We start from the raw sequence: 23,537 nt of genomic DNA on the forward strand, positions 1-23,537 counted from the left end.
TAAAAACACAGTTTTACCTGGAAATAAAGTATACCCAAGGGTCTAACAACATTAATAAAAAAAAAAATATAATAAAAAACTAACTTTTTTTTTTAAATGTACTCAGATGAGCTATAAACAAACACCAACTTGTCTGAGTCGATGGTGAAGATGTAGCTGGTGCTGAAGCGTCCAGTGGTGAGGAGCTCCGGCGTCGTCCTACCCTGAAACAACTGCCGCTGTCTGGCCATCTTCACCAAGATGAGACGCACCAGCTCGCCCTGGTACATCCCACTGACCATCTTTTCAAACCTGAAAGCAACACCCGAAGCAGAGGAACAATAAACATGGTTCTATGGGTTTAATAATTTAACAAATGGCTGCAAATTTCCAAAGATTTGAGTTCAAATCCCATAAAGAAAAAGGTAATCGTCACCCAAACAAGGAAGTGAACCTGTTTTCAATGTATCTAATTGATTTCAGTGAAGTTTTAAATTTGTTCACCAACATAATAAGTCTGACGTCTCAAGGCAGACCCAATTAATTTTATTCTATTCCTTTACCTAATGATTCTTAAATAAAAGGAGTGACAGACTAATAATGTGGGAGACTTTTTAACAGTATGCTGTATATTACTGAGCTCAATTCACATCTCTAATCAGCGAGGGTGACTCACTCGGGTTTGTGCGCATGAGACAGGAGACAGAGACCATGGCTTTTTTTTTCCATCTGTTTGTGCCTATTAATATCTGCATTTTCTGAATTAGACATGAAGGAACATATCTGGCAGACTGTGGTTTTCGACCAAATTATGAATGAAGACAACTATTGCAGATATGTGGCTGCTGACACAACAGGTGTTTTTATCAGACCGCACCATCTGGGAAGTCTGCGATGGCAAATGAATGGAAAAAATAAACCAAAAAAGAGAAATAATGTAAAGATTTGTCATTAATGTCTAACACGTCTCAGGGAACCTCAGCCAATGAGATGAGGCACAGCAGCAGAACACCATGTCTTGAGCTTTAAATTCATTAGCAGAATGACTCAGTGTTTTAAAAGGCCGTGTCACACAGCCACTACATACATTTTGCAAATACTGTATGGAGTAAAATTGATCACACATGAAAATACATGAAAAAAGTGAGAAAAGTTGTGGTCTTTTACGTGAAATTGTCACAGATGTATCATGAATGAACCACACTAAAACCATAGAAGAAGTATGACTAAACTCTTCAAAGAACACAATTACTTGCGCTTTATTGAATTTTTTTCACTCTGAAATTCAGAGAACTGGTCAGGAATCATATCGCCTCAGCACCATAGTCAGCACCCGCCCGTCCCCCCACAATGCTTTGAATTCATAAAATGGTTGGATTCCTCTAGTGCGTACCAGTTCTAAGTCAACTGGTACGCACCAGCCCCGGCACCCTGCTGGGGGTCCTCTGTCTTGCGAGGAGGAGTTTTATCTCCGTCCGCTGTTACCGCCCCCATCTCACAACCCATGTTCCGCACGGTGCCAAACATCGCCCTGCAAGAGATCCAACCCCTGCGCCTAGACGGGCCGAACAGGAGTAGTGGGAGACACCCACTTGGTACAGTATTGGGTGTCTGGCTGGAGGGGTGAAAGATTGGCCAATTTACATACCCCTCATGCAATACGCCAGTCGTGCATGAACCGTGCATGACTACTGCAGTTTGTTAGTGATTCATGCATCAATTACATAATTTTAACATGATCTATACCCCATGTAAGTCAGACATCGTTGGTACATGCGTGAAAAGTCTGTTAGATATACGTGGAACCGTCCTGCAAAGCCACAAATTTGCGTACGCATCTCACAGAAATCACGGAGAATTGCGTAAGATTTACACAATTATTGCATATAAACTACGTTAAAAATGTATAAACTGCATTATTCTAACCGAGTAAAAGATTTGAACATCTCACAACTGAATTTATGTAAAGACTCGTCAGCCGAAACCCTCAACAGACATCAGCGCACATCGACAAATGAGAAACGCACAAAACACTTGTGAATTACGCAAATCACGCATGTATCACGAAAGACTGTAGTTTCATTCCTGGAAAATGTGCAAAATGTACTCAGTGGCTGTGTGACTAATAAATTAGTCACTCAATAATTTACAAGAATTACTAGAATGCTTGTCATATCCATTAGATTTGCCTGGCAGTTGACATTTTAGGGTTTGGTAACTCTTACAACTGTGTTTTGACAGACAAAGAATGACCAAGTGAGGGTTAAGAGAGACAAGAAGAAACTTACTACAATATTTGAGTTACGACAATTGGACAGAAAAAAAAACTGCTAATCTACAAGTGTTCTCGTTATTTTGCCTTAATAACCAGATTATTTACTTATTTTGAGGAAAATGCTTAAAAAAAGTGTAAAACATTCCAGTTACTTCAAAAGACAGCAAAACTATTAAGCTAAAACTGAAAGACTGACAGGACAGTTGGAACATTAAAAAAGTGTCTTAAAGGGTGTTGCAGATGATTAATTAGTTAGTTAAAAATTTTTCTATGATACTGACAAAATTTAAAGTATGAATTTGGAACATTTGACAGACAAAAAAAAATTAGTGCTGACGATTGTGACTGTTGCTAGAAAGGTGTTTCCCAATAATTTCTAAAAAAAACAGGCTGTCCAAATGAAAACACTTATTTATTTATTTTTTTTTACAAAAAAACATCAGAAATATTTTACAAATATTTTGGAGCTGGGAGGTCAAGAACTTGATCAGATTTTCCAAGTTTAGAAATCATATTCTGATAAAGTGATACAATGTTGGAACTGATTTGTTTTTCTTAATCTACAGTCAGTTGTCTATTCTGTCTGACATTGTAATAGTCTGACTGCTTGAAGACCAGTGAGACGGTCAGTTATATTGTTTTCTGCTTGGCTGGACAGATTTTCTCCTTCCATCAATTCATCAGCAGGAGTCTCTGCGAGGACGCCCTGACATCCTCCGTCCAGACCACTTTTTCCCTGAGAGGATGCAGGGGTGTTCCCAGCTCAGCTGAGAAACATAATCTCTCCTGCATGTCCTGGGTCTTCCCAGATGGATGCGCCGGCGATGCCTCATTAGGAAGGTGCTTAATAGTATTCTCATCAGATGTCTGAACCGCCTCATCTGCTTCTTCTCAATATGGACGAGTTGCAGCTTTACTTTGGCTTTTTGATGGTCATTAATCTTATTTTCCCAACTCCTACTACAGGTGACGGTAAGAACATTAGACTGACCAGTAAAGTGAGAGTTTTGTCTTGTGACTCAATTCTTTCTTTACCACAACACCTCTCCATTATTGCAGATCCAGTCTGTTGGTAAACCTGATGCTCCATTTTTCCTAGCCTGTGAGCGGATAGTTAAATATTTAATCTCTTGCACTGGGGGGAGAGACGTGTTCCTAACCTAGAGAGAAGCGTTCCACATTGTTTCAGTGAACAATGACCTCAAACTTGGAAATGACAGCTCCCATTCTGGCAGCTTCACTCTCAGCTGCAAACCACTCCAAGGAGAGATGCAAGTCATGGCTTCAGGATGGCGAAAGGACCACATCGTCCACCAATAGCAGAGATGGGGATTCCAAGGCTCCCCCAAGCCAAACCATTCTGCTACTTTGTTACACCAAAGAACTTACTGTACCTCACGAGTCAGAGTCAAGGCCCGGGGGCAGATCTGGCCCTCCAGATCATTTTATTTTATTGTTATTAATGGCCAGATGTTATCTTGTGCTTATTTTTAACTTATATAATTTTGACAAAATATATTTTTATGGAGAGTAAAATATTGAAAGTTATTTAAGGTTTAATTTGATTTATTCTAGAATAATAGTCCTGCCTGTTTTTATTCATACCTATGTTAAAAAATGATGTCTTTAGAGTTTTAAAAATGTAGTTTTAGTGTGTTCAATAAATGTTTATCCTGTTCAGCTCGCGACCTACAGTCTGTTTTGGTGCGATTGAGTTCGACACCCCTGACTTATATGAACAGAATCCATAACAGAAAGTATTCCTGCTGGAGTCTGATTGTAAAGATTTAGATTTCTGACTTACTTAAATTACGTCATCCAGCGAGGACCTCAGAGAGGCTGAGGAGGGAAATTCCCTTATAATTGAAGCCTATATTGTTAAAGAGGTGAACAACCACCCCAGTATGCTAATCTAGAGGTGCTTCCCATGATTCTCCTGTCATGTTGCAGAGATAAATGAACTAAGGCAGCCCTAAATAGAGTCTCTAATTCATTTAACAAAGTGGACCCTCAAACAGCTTGTTTTAGAGCAATGCTGTTAGAAGCGTTATACTGCACTGACTGTTCTGACACAGAGATACTTATCTGGAAATCAACAAAAACACTCTCCTCTAAATGAACACAAAACACACAAGCTAAACAGTGAGCTACGGCTGAAAGTACATTTGTATCATTTAAAAAATAATATTAAATAATTCAACAGTTGCCTAATTCATTCTACATCCATAAACGTGTTATTTAGTACCTTTTTAGACAAACTTTGTAAGTTTAGTGTAAATCAACTCTTAATAATTGGGGTCACGGCCAAGTAACTGTGCTCTGTAAACAGATGTTCTGATGTTATTAGCAGGTTTTCTTAGCTAAATGAATACATGTATGTATGTAAAAATGTACGGCACTTTGAAAGAATCACAAGCTCCCTATTTCTTCATAATTTGCTTCCAAAAAAAAAAAAGATTTTTTTGACCATCAAAAAGGGTCAGTTTTCTTTTAATCAGTTTGAAACAGTTCATACACCTGATCGCTCTGAAGAGAAATTATTTTTTTTGTTTATCATTTGCTCAGGTATTAGAAATTGACCCTAGAGTGACCTAAGCATAGAAAAAGGTACCAAACTTTTGTCTCAGCAAAACAGAAAATTCCACAAAGGACTCATTTAACTGATTTTTTAAGCTGGGCAAGCTCAAGGACACAGACTGATGGTAAGGGGAAAAATATTCAAAATTCAAAGAAAACGCTGAAAATAATTTAAAAAGCAAGGAGACCTGGAGTGTCCATTTACTTACAAAGACAAAAGAAAGTGTAAAAAATGTCAAATTAGGTGTTTTGTGGGAGCTAAAGATTTCTAAATAGTACTTTAGAATGGCTATTTGCCTAAATTACCTACAACTACACACATTTGTTTTTTGTTCTCAAAAGAAGAACCTATTAGAACAATTTAAATAAAAAAAAGCTGATGTATTTGATTGCTCTCAGTTCACCTTGCAGGTAGATTACTGAGAAATATTTTTTGATGAATTAACAAAATGTTTTGCTGCTTAGAAAATCCAACAGTTTTAATAATCCAAGTAAAATAAGTTAAGGTGTTCAATTTTATTAAAACATTTGCAAACATAATTGTGCAATGTCCTTGTTCTCCCAGCCATATATGTTAGAAAAGTGACAATAGATAAAACTGAAGAAACTGTGGTGGGTGGGCATTGTATGAGTTCTAAATATCTAATAAATATATATTTTTTTTCATCTTGCTTGTTGGCTTTTAAATTGGGAAAATGTAAAATGTTGTTCTAAAGTGCTCTACAAATAAAGTTTGATTTTAAACAATTGATCTAAACATTTAAAAAGTTAGAATAAATACTTTACAGACACATTTCTTAGGTAATGTAGCCAAACATCAGTTTTCACAATCGCTTCTTTGTTCTATTAAAAATCTTTTGGCTGTGCTCCATGTGCACATTCCTGAACTTTTTGGTTGATCTTATGCAGTTGTTATTTGCCTGGAGTGACACATTATCTTTGCTTTAACTCACTGCTGTCACTAAGAGTGTGTATTTTATGGATTATTGTGTATCAAAGCTCATGTGAAGGATTCAAGCAAAAAAATAAAAAAAATCCAAATCTGACAGGAGGGGGATGCAGGCAGAAGACGGTAGAATAATGTGGAGGTGGGAGAATCAGTGAAGAACATGTCTCTCCACTGAATTTATTACCAGCAGAGAGGCGTCAAGGCCAGCTGAAGCTCCTCACATCATAACAGCTTGTGAACTTATTCCCCAGGCATGTGATCTTTATAAACAGAACTCTATCTAAGCATTAAAAACCAGGGTGCAGAAATGATCCCTGGGCCTTGAGTGGGACTACATGTGTCAGGCTAGCAAAGCAAGATGGGGCTGACGAAATGCAGAAAAAAAAGAATGGGGATAGCTGTGGTCATCCCCACATACAGTAAGACCAGAAGTGAAAAGCTCCAGAGGCAAAGGAAGCAACTCCAAAGCAATCTGCAGTCAAAACACCCCTGAGTCCACAAACCTAGAGAGCACAAAAAATCAAAAGCAACAGATAAAGTATTTTTAAAAATAGCACTGTGTATATCTAAAAACACACTCACTGGCCCTTTTATTAGGCAGCTCTTTAATGCAAAGTTCCAATCAGCCAATCACATGGCAGCAACTCAATGTATTTAGACATGGTCAAAACGATCAAATATGTTTCTTGGCTTATTTAGGCATTCTGGGTACTGTAGTCTTACCGCTTAAATGACAGATTTCTTAAGCCAAATTGGGAAGACAAACCTGATATTTAACATTTATACTAAGAACAAAAAACATGCATAACAATAAAATATTAAGTCAGCCTAGAACTTTATTTCTATAGCAGAATATAGCTGAACATATACAGGGAGCTTTTACTCTCACTGCAGCTGAAAGAGATGCTTTACAATCAAAAATATAGATTCAAGTCTGGTGGAAAAGGCTTCACTACATATTCAATACACTAAAGAGGACTCATAATCTCATCAGATTTGGGTTTTTTCATTAAAATTGATTTATATTGTTTAATAAAACATGGAGAAAATAAGTTCAAAGTAAAGACCTAGCCGTTTTTATTTTTTTTTTGTGAATATGGAGTCTGATATAAGAAAAAAAAAGTATCACTTCTATATGCTGAGAAACAAAAAATGATGATAAAGGATAATATCTTGTTGCTCAGGCGACGCTTATTACCATTTGATGGTGGTGAAAACAATGTTATATTGTTTTTGGCAAAAAACGTTTCACAAGAAAACTTTTCACAATCAATTATGTTTGATTACTCCGCATAAATCACATAAAACCATGTAATAAATTGCGGTTTATAGTTACCAAATAAATAAAAATGACAAAATGCATCCATTATTGTATTCATTTTTGACAAGAAAAGGTTAAAATAAGATATTGCACTATTATGCTAAATGTTCATTAGCATATGTGTGCAGTTTTATACACCAAAACCACAACAGCAGCAAAGAGAAGTGAAAGAGGGATCGAAAAACAATCTATGTGTGTTGCGCCGAGAAAACAAGATCATTCTGGAGACACTCACAGCTGTTTTCCAGGGTTCAGTGATCCTGAATCTATCTCCTGGTCTATGTTGGTGCGGAGATCCTCCAGGGCACCATCATCACCAAACGCGCCCCACTCGGTGTTCACGCACATCCGCCCTTCATCTCCATCCAGAAGGTCAAGGTTCCTCATCTGCTCCATGTAGCAGGCATTGGTGCCGGTTCCTTGAAGGAAAGCAGGGGAAAACAACAACCGCCCATCAACCAAAAAGTGCTTTAAGTAAAGTGAAATATTTCACAGAAAAGAAAAAAAAGATGACTATATCTCCTGCTGATTCTGAAGATGTGCCCACTTACAGAGCAGCAAAAGGTCTACGGTTTTTTATGAGTTTATCCTACAAAGTAGATAAAGAAAAAGCCTGAGACAAACATAAATAACTGAGTTGCAAGCAGTACGGAACACAAAGAAACATATGGATATCCAGAAGAGGGCCTGTTTATTACTGATCTGAGGGAGCCACAGTCTTATTTTATTCTTTAGGAATATTGAATACTGTTTGCATTCACAGCTCAAATCACTTTACAATTAAAATAAATAATGTAGCAACTGAAATTATATATCCCATCAACTCATACATTCCATGATCCCACACAATGAATACTTGGAAAAGAAACTTGTATTAATTAAATAAAATGAAAAGCTTAAATTTTGGCTCTACCGATCAATGGTAATTGAGTGACCCTTACTTTTAAAAATGACTTCCTTTATTTTGTTCAGCCAAAGAGCAACTATGGAGTGGTTAAAGAGCCACATGTGGCTCCTGAGCCTCAGATTGGAGATCTCTGTTCTGAACATAACCTTACAATGAAAGGAAGTTTGGCCTAAAAAATGAAAATTTTTGTGATTATCATATGGTCCTGTGAAAAACCTTTTATATTTGCTTTTAAGAAGTAGAAAATTAAAAGATAACATCCAGAATGTCAGACAGTAAAGGTTTTGTTCTCATCATTACGAAGATCTTTATTAGTGACAAAAATGAAGTGATGTATTGTTTGTAGCAGGCGGTGATGATTATCGGGGTGCTTATCATTCTGCCTGTGAAACACAAACAACACTCTGGTGTTTTGCATAATTATTTAGCTGTCCTTTTCATTAATCAGCATGGCTAAAACAGCCTGAATGACACACCTTTGTAGTCAATGCTTTGTGAACAAAATGTGCATTTATGAAGCACCAAAGGGACAAAACCCCAGTGAAAACATACAAATGTGTGGAAGAACAGCAGGTGCTGAGCGACCGGGACGGACAAAGCACCCACCGTATGTTGGGTATGACAAAGGAGCCTGAATGTGGTCTTGAAAAAAAGCAGCCACACCACAAAGAAAAAAAAATCCTTGATATGTGAAATACACTTCCCATCTGATCAAACCCCACCGATTGTTTATTCCTATTCATGACCTCTAGTTGTACCAGTTTCTGATGAAAAATGTGTTTTTAACCTGTTCTTGTAGCATTTTTCTCATGAAGGAGGACATATATATAATAAAATGTATCTCCAAATCTAATTTCTGAGTATTTATTTAATTTAATCATAGTAAATCAGGAGCAGATTATGTAAAAATACCATCAAATAAAGAGTGTATTTGTTCTGCTCCATTCTGATGCATCCACTAGATCAAAGTCAAGGCCCGGAGGCCAGATCCGGCCCTCCGGGTAATTATACTCGGCCCTCCAGATCATTTTGATGCTATCTTGTGCTTATTTATAACTTGTATAATTTTAACAAAATATAATTTTATGGAGAGTAAAATATTGAAAGTTATTTAAGGTTGAAGTTGATTTATTCTGGAATAAAATTCATGCCTATCTTTACTAATAGTAATGTTAAAAAGTTACGTTTTTAACGTTTTAAAAAATAGTTTAAGTGTGTTCAATAAATGTTTATCCTGTTCGGCATGTGTTTTGTCCCCCTGTGCATTTGAGGCCCCTGCACTAGATCCATAAACATCTTTGGTTCTTTTGTCCGATATGTTATCTGGCAAAAAACTATTGTAGTTTGGGGTTGTGAGGGGCTGTAAGCTAACGAGAGAGCGTGTAAATCAAGGGTCTCAAAATGAATTTACCTTGGGGCCACTAAAGGCAGAGTAGCTGAGGCTGGGCCGTACGGGGTCCCATCTGTGCTAAAAATATTTTTATGCAATCCACTGTCTATGTCTACTGAACAAGTTTATTGAACATTTTCTCATGTACTATTAAGCAATATCTTTTCCGTGTCCTTTGAAACGACAGGAGTTAATGATGCTAGCAACTGTTGCTAAGGATATTTCTGACGAGCAGATCCAACGACAATAGCAAATGCAAAGTTCTAAGCATAAGGGAAGCTGAAACATCACGAAGCAAATACAAAGCTATCATCAGAGAAGCGTGGACATGCAGAAGATATTGCTTAGTAGACATTAAACTTTCATTTTAAGGCGGGGAGTGCAAAATATCGACAGATGGACGATTGGAGGAGGGTGGGCTTACTCTGCACCAACAGTCACATCTACAACTCAGAAGTGAATTTCTAATGAAATCCTGCTACTCTACAGAAACTATCTCCTAAAAAAATGGCGTAAACATAATTAAAAGATCACCGGGGATGCTTTAAAAAAAACACAATATGATCGGAGTGGGTCTTTAAATAATCACTGTTAAACAACCTGCAGCCACATACACACTTGTTTTGTTTCACGTCAGTTCTGCAGAGAAACAGCCGAGAACAGCTTTAAACTACTGTGGTTTCGGATGATAGAACGGCGGTGATTCCAGCACCACTATGCGCCTCACACTGCTGTCAATTCACTTAGGCTGAGTGAGCTGAAGCAGGACTTACCCACAATCAAGCCAATTTCACAGTACTGATCCTCATAGCCACAGGTCATCATGGTTCCCACTGTGTCATTGACCACTGCCACCACGTCAATGTCAAAGTCCTGCAATGAGATTCTATTTAACGCTACATCAATCATAATATTCAGAAAATGTTGTTTGAATGACAGGTTCAATGTAAAGCTTTAGTCCATTTGAATTTGAACACTCTACAGGTTCTGATCTAGCACGCTGCCTGTTACAGCTCTCTCTGTGCTGCTTCTATGTGATTAGATGACTCAGGTGTCTCCTCATTCGACTTCACTGAACACACCTGATCCGAGTAATTAGCTGCAAGAAGTGCAGGGAGAAGCTGGAAAACAAGCAAGGTGGTAGATCTTGAGGAGCAGGGTTGGACAGCCCTGTCATGCATGCTGTTCCAGCTCTGCAGCTGATCTAATCCCTGACCACCTGTGAACAGGCGACCATCAATCGCCCGCAGAGTGCATGCCAGCAAATACATGCTTCGACTTTCCCAGTAAATAGCCGTGACACCCGTAAGATGAAGTAAGTTCTTATGCACTTACAGATGAATGAGTTTGTGCCAAAGTCCAATAAAAAAAGCTGGCTGCACCTATTCCCAAATGCTCCCGAGTGTCAAGGATTCATTGGAAAGAAGTCATTTTCACTTCATGTCATTTGCAGGAACTGACAGCTGCAGCATTTGTTCGTGTTTGTGCACAGCCCGCTTTCCAATGACTGAATTTCCTCCTTCATCCCAGGTTTTCAGCTCATTAAGCCTATTTATGCAGCTCCCAGTTTTATTTATTATTGGCTTTGAAACATTTTCAAGTAGCGATGGCACATTTTTTTCCCTTCCAATTGCAAATTCAAATAGGGATGAATGTCCAGAGCAAACAGAACGACCAAGATGTAGCCCGACTAATCCCTTTAGGCTTTCAGAACCTTCGACTGACTTTGTTTCTCAGAATCTACAACTACTGACTAGCTGAAATGGGAAAGAAAAAAAAAAGTTTGGTAATCTTTGATCATAGCCAGTCAGTTTTCAAGATGTATCACTGTAGATTTAGTGTGTTTACTCATAAAGAAAACACAAATAAAATGTCTGTCTTTAAAAATTCAAGTGGAATAGAAGATAAAAGCCTCACATACCCCTCGCTTTTTAATAGCGGTCCTCAAAAGGTTGACCACATCCTTTCCTTCAACTCCACTTAGCTTGAAGCCTTTGGTCCAAGACAACAAGACACTCTGTGGGAACAACAAGAACCCAAAGTGTGCATCATTCATTTGGCCTCAAATCCTCGACAACAGCACTCATTAAAACATAAAACAGCAATGCAATGTAAAGCAAGGAATACTTGTTGATTCAAAAAAAGTTTTTTAAACATACATACATATATTTAATTGCAGAGATTGCATTAATGAAGATAAATAACTAGATCAGATTTATGGGTCAAACATGGATTCAGTATCTGTGGCAGACACTGTCTGATCTCTCTCTGGAGGGTTCTTTACATGCTCCATGTATCAAGAACACAGAAAAGAATTAACAGGACTCAGCGGTGAGTGAGGCTGTAATCAAAAACCTGATGAGTGGTAACAGATCTGAATCAAATGAAAACTTTAAAAAGTGTATTTTTTGCAGGTCAAACTGTGTTGTCATAGTGACAGAGTTGTATGCACGTAAAAATAGTGCATTTAAAAGACCACTTGGAGCTTGAAAGAATATTTTTGATTTATGTGAAGTGGGATTCGGGGAGCAGTGATTAGATTTTGATCTAAATTAGCTGAAAATGAGACAGTGGGCTTAACTGCTGGGCAGAAAAAAACGTTTGTCACCCACTTGATCATTCATAGAAAAAAAGAAAAGTAGAGCTATGAGCAATCATCTGTGCAGTTTCTTTGTCTTTTTGTTAGCTGCATTACAAAGGAGTCCGTCGTGAATTTGGTGGAGAGTTCAAGCACTGAGAAAGGGAAGCAAACATCACATTTAGCTGCAGATCAATAACACTTTCAAAGAACAGTGGAAGACGAAATAACATCAGTTCCTTTCAGTCGTGTGAATGTAGCCCGAGAAAATAAAATACGTTCTTTTGATGTCTAACTGGCCCTTAAAGCATTTGTACATGACAGTTGGAGCACAGCACACAAAGTGGAGGTGCAGAGGCAGTGCAAAAGGGAGTTTCATGTTTCCGAGCTTCTTCTGTTCAGAAAAGCAATTTCAAGATTAAGTCCAGAGGAAAGGAGCTGCCACTCGATACTGACGGCTAAGAACTTTATTTTTCTCTGAGTCTGGATCATCTGAGTGAGCTAACATCAGCAAAACTAAAAAAAAAATAAAAATAAAAATCAGGGGAAGAAACAAACCACAGAAGTCGAGGCTGCAAATCATTCAAGCAGGACAGGAGCTGAGTTCAGTTAAAGCAGGAATATATGTGTTTTTATTAAAAGAAAAAAAAGAAAAAAATATCTATAATAAGCTTTGACCTAAAATGCACAACAAATCAATTCAGAATCATCCTTTTCACAGCTGTGTTCAGAGCACTCAGTCACAGCAATGAAGACGGGCTGTGACAAAAATGACTGTCAACTGGAAGATTCTGATCTATTGCAACAAAAAAAAAGGAAAATAATTATACTTAAGAAGACTTAAAAAGAGCAAAACCAAACTTTGTTCTGGATATTTTACACTTAATCAGACCCAAAATGAAGAATATTCTGTTGGTAATAAATACTGAATAAAATGGTTTCATATGAATAAGAATGCGTGTGGAGATTTGTACCAACTTTTAAGGAGGCTTATGAGTAATTTTCCTACCAACACTTCCTGCTAAGGCCTTTTTAAATCGAAAAAGACCCTTCAAGAGCTGAACTTGGGTGTTATTAACATCTACTTTGTAGAAATGTTCTCATCTTCTGCCACCAAAAAAATATTAGATCAGATCAACAATGCTGTAATCTTCCAAGGAAAAGTGTTAAATACATACGTCTGCTTTCAGTGAGATTGTGATGAAGCTTACCGAGGAATTCATTTTTAGCTGTGAAGTTTGGTGCAATTTCAATAAAAAAAAGATCTGCTTCACTTCCAGGTATGCTTGGTTGTTACCATTGACTGTATATGAGAAGTGGACTGTGTGACTCCTCCCCCAGTGTGTTTCAAACAGGAAGTACCTGCTGGTTCCAAGAACCTGTCAGAATTCTTACTCCAATACCGTTTTAACATGTTCTTATTAATCCTATTTTTTAAATATGTTTTTCTTAATCGGAAGATAAATAAATTATAAGATGACCAATCAGATGCCTCAAAAAATGTCTGAAAGAGCAGAAAAAATTTGACAAGCAGATTTTGTGTAGCACACTTTCAGAGGGTACGAGGTGTGGATTTCCAACAAGCTCCCTCCTGATTGGTGAGAGTGGCTCACATTAAAACGTTAACTCAGATGGACTCTGACCAATCACTGCTTAATCAGAATCAGAAGCAACTTTATTGCCAAGTACAATTTAACACATACGAGAAATTTGTCTTGTTGAAGATGGTGCATACATGAATAAATGAAAAAAACAGAAAAGGATATTACAACATAAATTTATATATATATATATATATATATATATAAATATATATATATATATATATATATATATATATATATATATATATATATATATATATACACATACACACACATATATATATATATATGTATATATACACAACTTGCAACTGCAGATAAATGCATGACATAAAAAAAACTAAAATGACAAAAAGCTACATGCAGAAACAGTGTAGGATAACCAAAGCCATTAAGTTTATTGTGAAAGCCTTTATTGTGTAAAGGGTAACCAAACCCTAAATTAACTTTTTTTTGGCTGTTGACCTCTATAAACAGGGCTTTAAAAGTGCTGTCGGTTAGTGATTGCCTAATTTTTTGACAAATTAAAATAAACTTGTTTAATTCTTGAAAACATTGTCAAAACCTGTCTGTGTGCTGCCCTCTACAGGTTGAATCGAGGTATTACAGTGTAATTTTGTGAATGGTTAAACATCACATCATGTGGACACTTTTTAAGTTCCACATCATTTCAGAAGTCTCACGTCATGATCTGCAGCTCCAGTCCTGTTCCCCAGCCCCATCCCCCCAGCTGTGGGTGGAGTCAGCTTCTAACTTCCCTGTTTGGTTACCCTTTAATTATGTTTTCTGGCACAAACTTGGCGGCGTCCATACCATAAAAAAGGGGGATCAAATTGACTTTATTTGGTTGGAACAGGAAGAAAGACATTTTATACAGGTGATGTCACACTCAATCAGTCCGGTTCTCTTATATATTCAATGGTTGTAGCATCGCTGTACACACCATAACCAATCAGGCATTCACTTTGAACCAAAAGGTAAATCGCCTGTCTTTTCTTCTCAGCCAATCTTATCATATTTTCATCTTTAAATGTATGTCTCTCTTTGCATTCTAGAAAGTTCCCCAGCTCTTCTCCACCCTGTTCTCCACCTGGAATGAGGCTAACAACCATCAGCGTTTAAGCTCTGGGGTTTAATTAATCTATTGTCCAAGTTCCTCCCAAGCATGCAAGACGTCATCTGAGCTAAGCTGCCAAAGATTATGTATGAACTTACTTGTGTACATCTTTCCACATTACAAAAAAAATCTTTACCCAGGTTTCTAAAATCTTCCCTTATTGGAATGTAGTTACATCTTGTTTCTAAAATGCAAATAAGTCTCAATTTCAGACCCCACTAACTGCCTCTTCACCCCTTAGTTTACTGCTCAGTTCATTTTGTTTCACTCAGAAATTATAAATATAAATAACTGCCATGTTTTCCATGCATGGATTCTTCACAAACTCCTCATCTCAGCGGAAATGCCAGGATGTTAAAAGCACAAATCCACAACCTCCTCCTGACAGAATACTACTGTCTACCCGGTAGCACATGTACCAGGTATTAGCTACTAGATAATTCCAACCTTTATAAGCTGGCGGGCATGGGAGAGCAGGAACTGTCTGCCCTCAGGGGTTGTTTCAGTTCACATGAGAAATCCCATGAAAATGCAATAAAAAAAATGTTTTTAAATCCCTTACCTCATCCAGTTTGGTTTGCAGACATGGAAACGAGAAGGTGAACCCTAGAGGAAGTTTTTTATCCTTTATCCCCTTCATCTCCATAAAGTTAGCCAGACAGTCCACCACGTGGTCAAACAACTGAAAACAAGTCACATTACATTAAACAAACATTTTATGATTTCACAGAGAAAACATTCGTGACTTCTTAATATGAACAATATGTACGAATAAAACATTTTTGGCACAAATAGGATTTGTTTCTACTAAAGAACATGAATAATTCATATCCAAATCTGACCCAATGTCAAATGCAGCATCATTTGTCCTTTCTGCCCTCATGCTCTCAGCTGATGCTTTACTTCAAAGTTTGCTGCTTTCATATGCAGCATCTAAAGTAGACTATATTTATGTGCGTGTTAGGAGAGATTCGGGAGTTTTAAAACTAACAGGAAAAAAATGTAGCATCAATTTCCCTACATGCTGTTTTAAAAAAATAAGTTATAAGAAAAGGACAAGTCTTCAGAAGTGAGGTCAGATGGTCCGTCTGTGGTTTCAGGGAACCTTGTTTTCTCTGAATTCACAATCACATAAATCAGTCTCCCACTTAATCTGCTGTGTTTTTACTGAAGTAGATTAGATTAATCTCTGTTTTTTGAGACCTTGGAAAGGTCTCTATTTACAGATTACATGTGGAGCACTGAAGATATTTACAGAGAGCTGGTGTGGATGATGCTGCAGCTGCAACAGTAAAGATGCTCTCATTTGTTGTGCACCTGAAGCTTATGTTAACTAGAGTGCAAACTCAGTTTGCATTCCAGAACTTAAATTGGACTCACAAAGCTGAAACCCTGATGGTGAAGCAAAACTACTTCTTCTCATGCATGAATAGTTGGCGAACATCAGACCCACAAACACAGGAGGAAACATGAAAAGCAAAGTGATAACTCACGCCGGACCCGCAGCCTCTCATGACGTGCTCAGGAATGGCGTAAATCTTGTTTTCCATTTCCACCTTTTGCTCGCCATCAGCTTTGACTTTCACCAGGAGAACTCTGAAGTTGGATCCTCCCAGATCAAGAGACAGGAATTCCCCTTGTTCTTAACAGGAAAAAAAGGCAGAATTTATCACGTTCAAACGAAAAATTAACAGACGTTTCTTCTCACGATAAGAAAATGGACTTGCAGGTTCCTTTCTTAAGGCAAAGTCTGAGGAGAGTGTCTGTTTTTAATGTTTTCTTATAACGGTTTTCATGAAAACAAGCTGAGAAGAAAGTACCACCTTCAGGAATTTAGGGTGCTTTCTTCTTTTGATTTACACTCAAGCTAAAGATAAACTTTTTAATTAAAAGTTTTATTTGAAAATCTCATGGAACTACTGAACTGTTACTGAAATGTCCTCCCTATCCCCTGAGTCCCACATGTGCACAGCAAAAAGCTCATTAAATGGCAGCTGTTTTACAATTCCCATTTTTTTCTCTCAGCGTGCTGCCACTTAAAAACAACGCTTTAGTTCAAAGCTCAGAAGATGTTGGCATAAGAAACGTTCGCAAACATCCATGAAGTGCCCAAGTACTAACTAGTAACAAGAAATTTGTCTATAAATTAAAGTTTCAATGTAGGAATCTCCACAGAAATGCCAAGTAGTTTAGTTTTTCAGCTGCATCTTCAGAATTGGTTCCTTTAGTGCCTCTGGGTCAATGTTGGAGATAATTGCATGCTTTTCACTTTTTTTCTTCCTACCGGTAATCCTGATTAGGCCTGCACAATAAATCAAAAATGTATTGTCATCGGAATATAAGCCTGTGCGATACACGTTTTGCAAAAGATGGCATAGACTGCAATAAAGTGCTTATCTTAACACCTCCCCTCTTCATCTGTTGAGCATCTGTCAAAAACTGTAGAAAGTAAGTTTATTAGCTACTTGTTGGGTGCGATCATAGATACTGAGGAAGATCCTTTGGTATGGTGGAAACTGCATCAAATTACATTCCCACATAAGAAAGTATCTCTGCATACCTGCTAGAAGTATACCTTCATAGAGACTTTTCAGAAACATGTGGAGTTCCACAAGGCTCCATCCCGGAGCTACTTCTATTTTAAAATCTATATGCTCTCACTCCCCCAGGTGAGAAAGAATTCTGATCAACACATTAGGGCAACCACAAAATAAGTCAATCAGTCAATTTACAGAAACCCTGCCTTTTTACAGGACTACCAAGCTTAAGCTTATTCAGAACTCTGCTGCTCAGATTCTGACAAATAACAAAAAAAATAGACCACATCAGTCCAGTTCGGAGGTCTTTACTGTGGCTGACTGTCTCTTAGCACCAAAACACACAATTGACCTTCTGACCTAGTATGTACCAGCCTGACCTCTCTGATCATCTGGAACCAGTCTTCTGTCAGTTCATAGAGTCCTAACCAAACACGGATAAGCTGCATTCAGCTTCTCTGCTCCACAGATCTGGAACAGACTTCCAGAAAACCTTAGATCAGCTGAAACACTCAGTTTATTTATATCCAAATGAAAGATTCAGCTGTTCTCAGCGGCATTAGATTGATTTTTAATCAAAAGTTTACATCTGCACTGTTACTTTAAGCTAAAGTCAGTTATTTTTAACTTTCTTTCAATTTTTGATATGTCTGTTGAATTTTTATTTTCTTTTTTTAATGTTTTATGTAAAGCTCTTTGAATTGTTTTTGCATACAAAATGTGCTGTACAAATAATCTTGATTTGCATGTTTGGGTTTCAGTTGCAACTAAATCCACAGTGATGTTCACATTTCCCACAAACCTAGATTTCATTTTTGAGTTTTTGCTATCACAGTTTTCTGTTGCTAAGTTTCTCAATATTTGTATAAAAAAATTAACATCATAATTTACCTTTTACCACAATAGCAAAAATGTGCATATTATTTTAAATTGAGGATACAAGTTACACATTTGTCTCCTCAAGTCATAGAAATGCTTTTTTAAATGAATAATGCTTAATTTCTCCTTTAATTTCTGTATTTAAAACATAAGGTAAAACATTGCTTAATTTAAACAGCTGAAAAAATGCTTTTCATTGTCTTTCACACTTTGTATGGTAGATATACATAACATATACATATACATAAACATAACATACATATCCCACTGCTAATAGCTGCTTCACTGATCGTTCTCCAACTTGTAAGAGATAAATTAACAATGTTTAAATGTTTTGAAATATTGCCAACAGGTACCTATTATGAAAAAAAAGGAGAGAACGCTGGTCAAATAAAAACTTCCTAATTACTTACTGATTAAAATGAAGCACTTTTTAAAAAATCACTTTGTAACATTTTTAAATCATCAAACTCCTCACTCCCAGACTGACTTATAAAAGCGAAGCAGCTTCATTTGCACTTCATACACAGGGCGAATCAAAGGGCTTTACAAAGATATCAAAGCTTCTGCAGCAAACAGGAACATTTAATGACACAAACCTGTAAAAAAGTACAACTATTTAAACTGTAAGATTGCATTATTTCAAACAGAGGCACCAGAAAAGAGTTCAATTAAACCTAAATATAGATAAAGTGGGGAAACATCTAAGCTTAACAGCAAGCTGGTTTTATCTGTGAACAGAGAAACAGCTTCACCCTGTTAAGTTCTGACTCTATGCTTTGCTTGCAGATTTTAATTCTTTTGTTAAACAACAAAAAAATTAAAGAATAAAATCCTTTTGGGGGAGGGGGGGTTATATTACATATTTAGACATTTATTTGGTGTACAAGTCCCGTTTTTTGCATTGTTTGGCCAGGGGGTGTCACTTTTTCTCAGGAGCAACTTATATGTGATTTTATAAACATAACTAGGCTCATGTATTTGTTACTTTTCCAAATAACAACCAGTTGCCCTTGAGCGGTTGTTTCCACTAACAACTGCTATATGGTGTGTTTGCTACTGTCAGCAATGCAGAAGAAGTGCAGTCCAAAACAAACATGGAGGAAAATCTGATTGTTCTCCTCCAGAACTTTATGATTTTTTTAATTTGCAACGAGACATTATTTTTTTGTTTTCATTTTTTGGACTAATGCGGTACAGCAAGTCATCTAAATCTGGGTTACACAGAGATGAAAGTACAGCTGATAGCACCGTCATTTAGATACAGCTTCGCAGTAGATAGTAAAGCTCACCTAAAAAGAAAAAAAAAAATGAATGATTTCATGAACCCAGACATGGAGACGTACTTATTAGTAAGAAATTTATTCTGCAATATATCGCAATATTTCGCTTGGCGGTACTTGTATAAATTTAAAATGCTGACAATATGATATTTCATCTATTTTTTATGAGCATCCTTCAGCAACTTACTTTTGTCTTCCACTTGAACCTCTGACCGCTAGTTGTCAGCACAGCACATTCAGCCTCTTTGAACAGCTCTACACTCCAACTAAAACAACAACAAAATCTCGCAAGAACCGGCTTGTATTAAATGCTCAGTCAGCATTGTGGTTTTTGTTGTTATGTGATGTGTACGACTTATTTGGAATGAGTACCAAACCGAAACTCTGTGCCATGTTGCTGCCAGTATCATATAAAAAATGGATTGTGGAGCTTCGTGGCGGCTCAGAAAAGAACGAATGAAGCGGTGCAGCTGCGTAGCGGATCATGAATGGAGCTTCAGTCAAAATGCTGTCGGCGAAACAAGCAAAAGTTCTGCTGGGCTTCAAAGAAAAAAGGCTGATAATTACAGAAATAAAGTCTTGGGATATATCACGATATGCATTTTATCGTGAGACGCATATTGTGATATTTATTGTATCATCACACTTTTGCCAATACCCACCCCTAGCACTTATCTCTGCTTTAAGAGCTCTTCAAAATGAACTTAATCTCTTGAAATAATCTGTGTTTTCCAAACATTGTCTATGAGATACACAGTCAAAGCTTCCATGTAGCTCTGAGGCTTAAAACTTTTAACAGTAGCTTTTCCCACACGTGTCTGGAGCGTTTAGATTATTAATTCATTTTTGGACAAGCATTGACCATCAAATTTATAGCGCATCGAAAAAGCGGCAGAGGACGCACCTTTGACGCATGAATCATGTTGGTGTGAATGCAGAATTAAGCTGGGTTTGACAGAGTTGTTCAGAAGCGTTGCACTTCTTTTTATCACTTGGCCTGGATTTGAACTCACGACCTTCCAGTCTCAGGGCGGACACTCTAACACAAGGCCACTGAGCTGGTCAACATGGCATACATTAATTTTTTTGTTCTTTTATTATGCAGTTTTTGTTAGATGCTGCTACTTGCACTCCAAAGTGACTTGTAGTCTGAAAAATACGGTAAGTGATACATTAGCAATACAAACGTGTCTTAATATCCAGTGCACCAAAAGTATAACCTGACAAAACCACAAAGCAACATCTGAGAAGGTCCATCTGTCACAAGCAGACTAAACTTATAAATGCTTCTTTAAAGTTATGTTTCAAAATGACAGCAGAAAAACAAAAGTGATCAGAAATGCCATGACAGCACAGATGAAAAAAGAACAGGCTGTAAATGCCTTTGCAGACTGACAGTTTACAGCCCACTAATGTGGAATATGTTCAAGCACTGACGGAAATGTTTCAGAAAATGTATCTTTCTCTGTTCTTGGCAAAACATTCAGCTGCAGTTGTACTTTGAGGTTGTTGAGTTTAAGGTTGTCAAGTTCTTCCTTATGAGGACCTCATATTCTGTGAAGAATAATTCCCCCTGAGTCAATTTTGTCTTTTAAAACACAACCACTGCTGCGTTTGACCTTTCTCGTGTTTGACATTTGGACTCTTTCAGAGTAACCCACAAGCGCTGTAATCTGTAAAAACCTTAGGTCGAGCAGGGGCTAAGATTGTGTTCAGTTCCATTTTGAAAACATTTTCTGTGAAAGAATTGTTACCTGTTCCGTCCGGGGTGGAGCGCACAAATGTGGGCAGCATCTTGACAGCAGCCGTGGGGTTCGTGTCTCTGCACAAGCCTTTGTCCATCTCGCGCCTGAACCTCAGGGACAAATCCATCACAGCCTGATCTGACACCATGAACTGCTGCAGGAATTGGTCGACCTGCACAGAGTAAAACACATCATTATGTTGACCAATTATTAAGAAGTGCCGTGTTAATTAAAAGACCTGAGGCTGAAGTCAAATCCAGCCGAGGTGAAGTAAATAGGAGCAGAAACTATCCGGCATACTAATGCGGACTTCATTCATGGGTGGACACTCAAATGTAACCTGCAAAGTGCTCTTTTTGCAGCCTCGTTGTTCCAATAGTTTTTCTCCCTAAAAGCATGAAAATTATGATCATTTCTGAGATGTCGTTTCTTTTCTTCTTTTTTTTTTTTTTTTTGATGGTGCATGTCAGAAAAGAAATTGTAACAATCTGTCTCCTTTTGCTCGTTCAGGACTGAGATTATGCAGAAAGCCTTGCCATGTAATCTGATGGCCTCTTCATAACCCATTAGAATACAATTAGGATAATCTGGGGTGTATTTTTTTAAATTGTTGGACTGATTTAGATTATAACAGTTATAATTAATAAAGCTCCGTCTGATTTGTTTGTGTACTATTTTATGAGAAGCTTGATTGTGAACTGATACTTTATAAATAAACTGAATTCTCACAAAAGCATCACAAGGTCTTTCTTTATATGATCCACAAAAACAGCATAATACAGTGTGTCTCAGGCTTTCATGGAAACGGTTCAAAAGATAGATTAAAAAAAAAAAAGAAAAGAAAAGTGCAGAAAAGTTTTTACCAGATAAGAACTTTCACTTTCATTCCTATATTTCTAATGTATGTTGTGAATTAGCCAAAAATCGTGGTTTTAGTATTTTTAACATATTCTTGTAGCATTGTTCTCATGATGGAGGTTATAAATAAAATAATTTAAGGTTAAAATTGCATTCCTGAGTATTTCTTTATAAATCGTGACAGGTCAGGAGCAGATAAAAACCTGCAGTTTGAAAAAGCTCATGTTTGTGACATAGCAAATACCACGGTCGGGCCAAAGTCTCTCTGCTCCGCTCCAATTCTAAATCCTCTACTTGAAGATTAATACATTCATTGACATCGTCATTTTCCATATCCGAGTTATCATCTGGTTCTAAACTGTATGGTTCGGTAGCTCTGATATTGCTCGCTTTTTTGGTGGAACCACTAATAAATGACTTTAAGATAGTAAGAAAGAATGTAAACAAATTAAATCCTGGGATATCAGTGTAGAGTAACTATACTCATATCCCAGCAAAGGGCCACAGTCCCACCCACAACCAAGATGCAAATTTCTAATGAGCTCCAGGCGCTCTGCAGAAAATATGTCTTAAAAAATGACACAAGCTTTTTGGTTTTTGCTTAAAATAATTAAAATTAAAAAACTACTGAAAGCCCTTTTATAATGAATAAAAATTGTGTTGGAATTTCACTTTAAGGAGATGCCACAGTGACTCAAACAACAATTTCCTCATACAATTTGGCTTCAGTTTTAGGTAGGATGCCCTTTCTTGACCGGTCCTCTGCATTCCGCAGGGTTTAGGACAGGCACATGGAAACACTGAAAGCCACCAAATTTGTTTTTTCAGCAATTTACAGCACCTGATAGGCCCAGGTGGTCTATCATCAAAGGATTAACCCGCCTGTATGGAGATGCTTTTTCTATTTTCCAGCAGGACTTCGCACCTGCCCACACTGCTGTGCTTGATTGGCCAGGAAACTCATCAGATCTGAACCTGAGTTTATAAAAAAAAAAACTGCAGGCTGTTGTCAAGAAGATGACAGACACCAGACCCAACAGTGCAGATGACCTGAAGGCAGCTATCAAAGCAAGCTGGGCTTCCATTACTAGAGTGGGGCAAAAAAGTATGCAGTCAGCCGGCACCAAGTGAGCAAGTCCTCATACTTAAAAAGATGAGAGAGGCCTGTAATTTTTGATAAGAACTCTACTGTTTGGAGGAGAAAGAATGCCGAGTTGCATCCAAAGAACACCATATCAACTGTAAAGCATGGGGGTAGAAACATCATGATTTGGGGGTGTTTTCTCAGCAAAAGACCAGAACGACAGATCCATGTAAAAGAAAGAATGAACAGAGTATGGTCAGAGTTTGAGTGAAAACCTCCTTCCATCAGCAAGGGCATTGAAGATGAACTGGGCTGGATTTTTCAGAAAGATAACGATCCCAAACTCACTGCCCAGGTAATGAAAGGCTGGCTTCATAAGAAGCATTTCAGGGTCCTGGAGTGGCCTAGCCAGTCCCCAGATCTCAACCCCATAGAAAATCTTTGGAGAGATTTG

At 37.5% G+C, this 23,537-nt stretch overlaps 1 protein-coding gene across 1 annotated transcript in view; it reads right to left on the reverse strand.

Moving 5' to 3' along the window:
• The window catches only part of hk2 (hexokinase 2), a 53,322-nt gene that overhangs the window by 20,927 nt on the left and 8,858 nt on the right, over positions 1 to 23,537 (reverse strand). The window contains exons 3-9 of the mRNA XM_024275264.2: positions 21,151 to 21,313; positions 16,191 to 16,339; positions 15,260 to 15,379; positions 11,320 to 11,415; positions 10,172 to 10,271; positions 7,337 to 7,520; positions 130 to 291 (exon numbers count right to left, since the gene is read on the reverse strand). Of these exons, the coding sequence (XP_024131032.1) occupies positions 130 to 291; positions 7,337 to 7,520; positions 10,172 to 10,271; positions 11,320 to 11,415; positions 15,260 to 15,379; positions 16,191 to 16,339; positions 21,151 to 21,313 (974 nt within the window). The remainder of the gene's footprint in view (positions 1 to 129; positions 292 to 7,336; positions 7,521 to 10,171; positions 10,272 to 11,319; positions 11,416 to 15,259; positions 15,380 to 16,190; positions 16,340 to 21,150; positions 21,314 to 23,537) is intronic.

This window comes from Oryzias melastigma, linkage group LG9, assembly GCF_002922805.2.
Source record: "Oryzias melastigma strain HK-1 linkage group LG9, ASM292280v2, whole genome shotgun sequence".
Lineage (NCBI taxonomy): Eukaryota > Metazoa > Chordata > Actinopteri > Beloniformes > Adrianichthyidae > Oryzias > Oryzias melastigma.